Raw genomic sequence first — 8,749 nt, forward strand, 5'->3', positions numbered from 1 at the left:
TTGAACTCCTGATTCTCCTACCTCAGTCTTTGGAGCAGCTAGGATTACAGGTATGTGCCACCGCGCCTGGCCAGGATTCACATTTTATTTATTTATTTATTTTTTTAAAGAGAAATGTTAGGTTTTATTTTTTTTTATTTTTTTTTTTATTTTTTTTTTTTAGAGAGAGAGAGAGAATTTTAATGTTTATTTTTTAGTTTTCGGTGGACACAGCATCTTTGTTTGTATGTGGTGCTGAGGATCGAACCCGGGCTGCACGCATGCCAGGCTAGCACGCTACTGCTTGAGCCACATCCCCAGCCCTCACATTTTATTTTATTTTTAAATATTTATTTATTTAGTTGTAGTTGGACACAATGCCTTTATTTTATTTATTTATTTTTATGTGGTGCCTAGGATCAAACTCAGGGCCTCACACGTGGTAGATGAAAATTCTATCACTGAGCCACAACCCCAGGATTCACATTTTAAATGATACAGATTTTTAGTGCCATTTGGTCCCTAACCAACAGCCCATATCTCAAATCTGCTTCCCAGCTGAAGAAACTGTGAGGCTTCCCCAAGCCAGAGGAAAAGCCAGGAAAGGTGGACTTTACAGAGATAAGATTTTCAAGAGGAACTAGAACTTTATGGGAATTGTACCAGCAGGACAATAGAACCTGATCATCCGGCCACCCAGGAGACCAGACTGTGTTGATGTGTTAACAAAGGGCGTGGGTGGGCTGGGGAGATAGCTCAGTTGGTAGAGTGCTTGCCTTGCATGTCCATGCCAAAGCCATGGGTTCAATTCCCAGCACCACATATTAAAAAACAAAACAAAACAAACAACAACAAAAAAGGGCCTGGCCCCACCCTTAAGTATCACCTCTGTGAGCAGAAAGCAGGTCCACAGCATTTCCACCACAACTAGACTTAGGAGACCTCCCCAGATGCCTTCTGGGTTTCAACAGAAGAGGGCGGCAGCTGTACAAAGGGCCTGGGGAGGACCCTGAGGTTGAAGATGCTGTCCTGCACCTCTTGACCCTGCCACCACAACCCATGCCTCTGGCATGAAACAGCCACCCACTCACCTCTGCATCTCATTCACACACACACACACATGCCCACACACATGTGCATGCACACACAGGCCTCCAGAGTTGAGGACTCCCTTGTAGTGAAGGGGAGGAAGCAAGACAAGTGAGACAGAAGTTGCTTTCACACAGTTTATTTTTCAGAGCCCAGAGGCAGGGCGGGACAAACTCTAGGACTGTAACCTGGGCACAAGACCCTGAAAGAAATCCTTGATTTTCCTGCCAATGTTCTCAAGTTTTTCACCAATCTTCTTTCCACCTTTTTGGAGGAGCCCACCTAGCCGGGCAATTTTCTTGAAATGCTGGGGCTGTACAACAGGAAGAAACAAGTTCCTTAAAGGGCTGCACTCAAGGGTGCAAGACCCCTGTCCACTTAGACCTCCCTCAGGGGATTTGGAGCGCCAGTTCACCCTCTTCTGACTGTGACCTTTGGAGCACATAGCTGAATCCCTACTCTTAATAAAAAGATGGAAAAAAAAATTGAGGCTCAGAAATGGCAAGGGGCTCCCCAGGGTCCTCAGAGCCCACTACCCTAAGTCAGTGTTCTCAGTCTTCAGCAGGAGTCAGAATCTCCAGAAGAGCTTATTAAAATACACATTGCTGGACCTCACCCCAGAGCCTCATTCAGTAGTTCTGTGTGGAGCCCAAGAATGTGCATCTCTAACAAGTTCCCAGGTAAGGACCAATCTTTAAGAACCACTGCTCTCAGGAATTGCAGGGTTGGCCCTGGATATGGGATCAGGCTAAGGGAGGACCCCTGGGTAGAAGGAGGTTTTTCCTGCTCTGGGTAAGGCAGTGGCTGACTGGTGGACAGATTATCCATGTGCCATTCTCATCAGCCCCTGCATCCCAGAATAGCCCACTCACCCCATCACAGTTGATGTCAAAAGAGTCCCTGGCCGGGTCCAGGGTGACTGTTCCCACACATCGCTTCACCAGCTAGAAAGGGAATGCTCAAAGTCAAACTGGAAACCCTTTACCATAACTCCCAGCCCTGCCTTGGTGGCTGGAAATGTTCTCCAAGGACCCTTTATCCAGCTCCTCAGGAGGTACCTACCCACCAGCACCCCCAGCCCCAACCTCACCCCATCCTCTTTGAAGTCACACTGCTCCAAGGTCTGCTGAGTCGTCTTGGGACATACTGTCTCCTTCACTGTGAAGCTCACAAGCTTTGGGGTATCTGGGTCCTCATCCTGGTCAAGGAAAGAAGTGGGGAGTCCAGGCTCGAGCCCAGTTTTTCTTTCTCTGATCAGTCTTCCTGATCCCCATGAAGGGAACAGCCTTTCATCAACATCTATTATGTGCCAGGCACTGAGAACAGAGAGGAGGAAGATAAGCCCCTTTCTGACCTCCTTAAGGAGCCCTAATGAGGGGTATCTCCCCTCTGGGAGAGAGGGAAACCAAGGGCTTCCTGGAGGATGAGACCTTCAGGACCCCAAGCCTGGCCAAAGCCCTTCTCTATACAGAGAGACAGAAGAATCAATAACCTCACCCTTGTCCCTGGAGGTCCCAGAAGTCCCTGCAGCCTGTGTGGAGTAGGGATAGAGTACATCTGCCACAGCAGAATGCTAAGGTTGAAAAACATCATGCTAGGAGAGGACATAGCTCCAGGAAGTTTCCCTGGAAAAGGGAGGATCACACCAACAGGAGGAAGTACTTTCCTGGCAGAAGACAGAGCAAAAGCCCAGTGTGGCCAATCCTAGCCAGAGCAGAGTCAGCCCTCCCTGCCAGCTCACCCCCCGGGACTGGGAATCCAGGCTCAGGAGGCGGTAGAGGTTGGCATCTGAGGACTGCTGGTTGAAGCCATCCACAGCACGGAGCACAGCCTCCTGGTAGCTGAGGGTCTGGGCTATGGCTAGAGGCATCATCAGGCCCAGCAGCAGCAGCAACAGTGACCGCCACTCCAGAAAAGGGCCTTCTCTCTGGGTCTGCATGGTCTCCAAGACTGCTTCCTCCAACCCACAGGAGCCTCCTTTATGCTCAGCCTGAGCCTGATGCAAAGACCCAACCACAAGTCCTCCTGACCCAGCCCCATCTTGGGCTGGCCTCCAGGGCCTGGGCTGCAGCTCAGCCCCACTGCCTGCTGTCATCTCATGGGGGCTGGGCAGCGCGCCAGATCGGCCTGATGTGCAAGACAAAGAAAGAATTTCCCCATCTCCCTGAAATGGCCTCAGGAGATTTCATGGCCTGGGTTGCTCAAGAGGGTTGAGTCCCTGAAAAGAGGAAGAAAGCCAGTTCCTGCCCTGCACACTGTCTGAGTGGACACTCAATTAACATTTTTTTTTTGTACCAGGGATTGAACCCAGGGGGACTTGACCACTGAGCCACATCCCCAGCCCTTTTTTATATTTTATTTAAGGATAGGATCTCTCTGAGTTGCTTAGGGCCTCACTAAATTACTGAGGCTGGCTTTGAACTCATGATCCTCCTGCCTCAGCCTCCTGAGCCTCTGGGATTATAGGGGTGTGCCACTGCACCTGGCTTCAATTAACTTTTGATGAATAACAGTATCTGTGCCCCTACCCTAGATACTCTCACACCCAAGGGAGAAGTTTTCCCCACACTCAGTTCAAGGCTGGACCACCCTGTTTCCTGTACCTGGCCTTCAGTCAACTCAGGGACTTGGCTCCATGTCTCCCTCTCCTGGATCCTTCTCTGTTGCCTCTTTTCAGTCTAAAAATGTCCTGGAATCCCTCGCACCCAGCAGATGTAGCCTTTGGCCCTAGGTCCTCCCCACCTGAGCCTGAGGCAAGGCTGTCTATACTGGATGGATCAGCTTTTTCACTCACACTCAAGCCCCAACAGGCTGGCCAGCCCTCCCTGGGTCCAGTGACCACTCTCAAGTCTTGTCTTACTGTATATAGGTGCAGGTGACAGCTTCTCCGCCTGAAACTGCCCTGGCCCATCTCCCCGGCTGCCATTCTCCTGCTTTCCCTACTGTCTTTGCCTCTTCCAAGGGCTGTCCTCTTAATATCAGGGGCTTGGGCTGCTTCTCTTCCAAGTTCTCAAGTCTTCCTGGATACATCCCCTCCCAGGACACCAGTTACAGTGAACCAGACACCACCTGGTCTGTATCTCTGAGTTCAAAATTCCCATGAATCCCCTGGTTGTCCCCACTGGGCTCCCTCACCTGATCTGTTGAATACTCACTAAATAAGCCCTGAGCTGAAAAATCTGAGGAACAGCCCACCTGCTCCTTCCTCTCCTGGGGGCACACCGTTCAGACCTCCCCTACCACCCACCTTCTCTTCCATGAATTGCCACCCAAACCTCCAGACTCCACCTTCCCTGAGTTCCAGGGTCTCCCCAGACCGCAGTCTACCCTCTACACCATTGTCCAGGGTCTCTTCCTAACCACTGCTTTGGCCATTTCAAGCCACTGCCTTTAGAAGCCTACACACGGGGCTGGTGATGTGGCTCAAGCGGTAGCGCGCTCGCCTGGCATGCGTGCGGCCTGGGTTCGATCCTCAGCACCACATACCAACAAAGATGTTGTGTCCACCGAGAACTAAAAAATAAATATTAAAAAAATTCTTAAAAAAAAGAAACCTACACACTCTGGGCCTAGCATCAAGGCCTGTAGCCCTGTTTCTCCCCATGGCCCTCACCACAGCCCTGCACACCCCAAGTGCCAGGCTGCCACACACATCCCAACCACTTTGGCTCGCTAAGCCTCCTGCCCTTTCTCCCAACTCTGCACCGCGTCCTTCCATTTGGTATATCCTTCCACCAGCAAAGCTTTCCCTGGCCTCCAACCAGACTCATCAACCTCCTTCTCTTTGCTCCTGCAGCCTCCAAAAAGTCTCCCCTGACTTAACCTCAAATGATTCCTTGTCCAGTAGCTGAGATCGTAAACTGAGGTGGCTGGGTTGGGCAGGGGGGAGAACACAGCTGTGAGAGGGAATGAACCAAATTAGGGTTCCAGTTCCTCTGTGGACTGGCCATGTGGCCATGAGGCCTGGGGTAACTTTTGACCTTTGATGATATGGGTTCCTCAGGGGCTTGGACAGGACACCTTGAAAGGACACACTGATGATACACTGGCCTGGGGGGAGGAAGGAGAAGTGGGCTGCTGTGCAACCTGGTTTCACAGTCCAGTGTTACCCCGGTGGCCTATTGGTCAAGCACAACTTGCACTTCAAGCCCTTTAAAACAGCTGGGGAAAGGATCATCCAGAAAAGGGACATCGGGCCCCTCGGGCTCTACTGGTTCCTTTACTTTGTCACCAGCTTAGGAGTCCCCAAGAAGCCAAACTGGGACAGAAGTGGGTGTGCATGTTAGTCCTTAGACTAGAATGAGACCTACCTCCTCCTGCATTCCTCTAGATGGGATCCAGCACTGTCAGAGTCCCTCCTATCCAGCCATAGGGGGCATTCTACCTCAGCCATTTTTAGGCTGTCCTTTCTCCTAGAATCTTTCAGAGCCCAAATGACTGACACCAGTCCCATGATACAAGTTAGAAGTCTGGGGATGGAAATGGCGTTCAATGGTAGAGCACTTGTCTAGTATGTAGGAGGCTCTGAATTCAAATTCCAGCACTACAAAAAAAAAAAAAAAAAAAAAAAAACAGAAGTTTGGCCTTGAGGGCACACATCTCCCCTGTGGGCCACAACATGGGGCCCAGGCTTACCAGATTCATGAGAGTCTCCTCTAGGGCTGGGTATATTTGGTTGGAGTCCATCATGCCATCATGTAAGATAGGGAGGCTGACCAGAGCCTTAGAACCCATAGAAAGGAGAGGGGTTCACACCAGCTTTCCTTTTCATATGTCTCACCTTCTAACAAGGTAATCAGGAGGTTCTAAGAAAAATCAGAATCAAGGGAGAAAAGTGAAACCTCTCACATCAAGTCTTGAGAGCTGGACAAATATCCCTATGTCCCAATATCAACCCTTCCCAAAGGCTCATCCCATCCTGCAGACCACGAGGCACCATCTCCTATACATTACAATCAGAGAAACAAGCCTCTAAGGCCACTGAAGGCTCTGGAAGATCTTCCATGAATTAGCAGATGCTGGAGCCCCTTCCCATTCCAGAATCCCTCTCTCAGTGGGTGACAAGAAAAAGAAAAGAGGGCTGAGGTTGTGACTCAGTGGCAGAGCGCTTTCCTAGCACATGTGAGGCACTGGGTTTGATTCTCAGCACCACATAAAAACAGGTAAACAAAATAAAGGAATTGTGTCCATTTACAACTAAAAAAGAAAAAAAACAAAAAGGAGCTGGATTGGAGACATAACTCAGTGGTAGAGTACTTGCCTCGCATGCAATTCCTGGTATCAAAAAAATATATAAATCTGCCCCTTGCACCAGGCTGTCTTTGTTCAGGCCTCAACCCTGCTGTGACTAGCTGTATGGTTTGTCCTGAACATAGGCATAACTGCTCTGCACCTTAGTCTCTTTCCTTGTAAAAATGGGGATAGTATTTACAGAGAGGACCTGTTTATAGAATTATTTTCTGGGCCAAATGCAGCATTGTGTGTGGTCGGTATATATGAGTTGCTGCTTTAGTTGTTGTTATTGTGAACCCTTAGGTTAATACTTCAGAAGTAAATATGGACCCCAGGAGGGAGTGAAATTGGTGACTTACGCCATGAGCTGATGTCTCTCAGGGAAGTTGCAATCCTCCAAATGAAGGTTTTACACAAGGTGAGCTCCAAAAGGCTTTTGCATTTTTATAGGATCAAACAAGAAAAAAAGAAAAGAGACTCTGATGATGGAATTTCAAAGGCCAGCTTAAGTACAATATTTTATTACAGAATCTCAAGTATTATTGCTAGTTGGAGCCAAGAGATAGTAATGGCTCCCAAGTCCAACCATCACAGGAATCTCCCTATGCCACACTACAGAAGCAAACATGTAGGTCACATGCCTGTGTGACCCCTCCAGCAAGAGGAGGGAAGCAGTTAGATGTAAGACATCCCAACTTGCTCAGTTGCTCACAGATACGATTTAACCTCCCTCACTCTGCCATAGAATGAGGCCATAGAATGAAGTCCCCCTGAGGATCTGTGTGGACTGCAGTGACAAAGAGTGAGCACTCAATACCTGACACATAGCATGTGTGCTTAAAGTGCCTGAGCAGTCAGCCCTCCCTCTCCCACAGATCCCAATGGACTTCCAACTCTGCAAAGCAGCTAAGCAAGGATGACACAGGGGACGGCCATGCACAGGTAGCTCAACCTTTACTTCTAGCAAGTTACCTCCCCTCCCCGAGTCTGTTTTCTTGAGCAAAATTGGAAACAGTAACCCCAACTCTGCTGGACAGCAATGCACTAGGGTCAGATGTATGTTCAGAGACAGAAGTTCCCTTCCTGTTCCTGGGCCACAGGCAGAGTGCACTTGTACTCTGTGGCCAGCAGAGGGTGCCAGCCACAGGCTCTACCCAGTCTCTGCACAACACCCCCTTTCAGGCTTTATTTCTTCTCACTGGCAGGATTGCTTTGCCAGAAGACCTGAGGTGGGGGGGTCCCAAGCACCATCAGTTCACCAGTTGCTTGATTTGGAGCAAGTTGCTTTGTTTTCCTGTGAATGTCCTTGTCTGTAGGATGGGAATGACGTGACCTGCAATGCCTGTGTGGGGACAAATGTGACCATGGGTGAGAAATTCCATGTTCACTGTAAAGTCCTAGACCCCTGGGCATTTTTGTGAGTGAGGTCAGGGTCAGGTCTCTTTGTTCTGCACTGCCTTAGCCCAACTGACCCAAACAGACACATACATTTGCAGAAAAACTTGAAAACTATGCCCCAACGTTGCCAACAACTCCTCTCACTGACCCAAGCCCTGGACACATTTTCAGAGCCAACTTCTCTAGGAAGTTTGCCCAACATCACCTCCAGATAGCATCCTCAGCAATGCATCCCCGACCCTACTCCAACATCAGACTGGAGACAGCTCACCAACCCCACTTTCAGTCTGTTTATCTGTCAGACAAGTCCCCAGGGTGGGGCCACCTGTCTCCTCAGGCAAGAGTCACAGAGGCCTGTGCTGTCCCTCAGACTGGCAATCTCCAAGTTATCCCTTCTGTTCAGACTTTCAGTGAGGGGCTACTCCTCCTCCCCAGGCCAAAAGTTTCCCTAATGTGACAAACTTATCTGTCCCTCAGACAGGAGCTCCCAAGGACAAGAGGACAAGACTATGTGCTCCCTTCAGGCCACAGACTTCCTAGGTGTCCAGGGACCCTTTCCTCTTTGGCACCCTCTCAGGACCTGGCACTGGGCTCTGCCCTCAGAAAGATTCAGATAGACGAGGGCAGCTGCTGGAAGATCCAGAGCCAGGTTCAGGAAGGATTTGTCAAAGGAAAAGCTAAAGAGTATAAGTAGCATTGGGTAATTTCTGGGGGAAAAAAAAAATGCCTTTGTTTCTTGGAGTGATTCACAAGAGTTTCTTGGGACACAGTGTCCAGGGAGGTGGGAGCTCTGTCCAACCATGAGGGGGGACCTGGGTATTTCCTAAGTTCTCTCTCTGGCTCACAGGACCCCTCTGTCTTCCACTAGTGGGGATTGGGGGAGCTATCAAACCACAGCTTGTTTTCTCCTAGGAAATACTAAGTCAGTCATTCTCTGTCCTATCCAGGAATATCCACCAGGGCCAGGGCACTTCACATAGTCTAAGTTCCCAACCCCAAATTTGCCACCAATGAGGAAGACAAGACATCAAACTTCTTTTTTTTTTAAAGA

At 49.5% G+C, this 8,749-nt stretch overlaps 1 protein-coding gene across 2 annotated transcripts; it reads right to left on the bottom strand.

The window, feature by feature from the left end:
- Positions 1 to 1,197: 1,197 nt before the first annotated feature.
- LOC308644275 (cathelicidin antimicrobial peptide-like) lies at positions 1,198 to 3,138 on the bottom strand. 2 transcript variants are annotated; one of them, XM_081285191.1, is made up of 4 exons: positions 2,810 to 3,138; positions 2,159 to 2,266; positions 1,941 to 2,012; positions 1,198 to 1,381 (listed from the first exon to the last, which is right to left on the bottom strand). In XM_081285191.1, exons 1-4 carry the CDS (start codon positions 3,005 to 3,007, stop codon positions 1,244 to 1,246), a joined length of 516 nt encoding a protein of 171 aa, XP_081141317.1. In that variant the 5' UTR covers positions 3,008 to 3,138; the 3' UTR covers positions 1,198 to 1,243. The 2 variants fall into 2 exon arrangements, with proteins under 2 accessions (XP_081141317.1, XP_081141318.1); XM_081285192.1 differs by lacking the exon at positions 2,810 to 3,138 and adding an exon at positions 2,566 to 2,786.
- Between the last annotated feature and the right edge of the window lie 5,611 nt (positions 3,139 to 8,749).

This window comes from Spermophilus citellus (assembly GCF_964194105.1).
Source record: "Spermophilus citellus genome assembly, chromosome: 3".
NCBI lineage: Eukaryota > Metazoa > Chordata > Mammalia > Rodentia > Sciuridae > Spermophilus > Spermophilus citellus.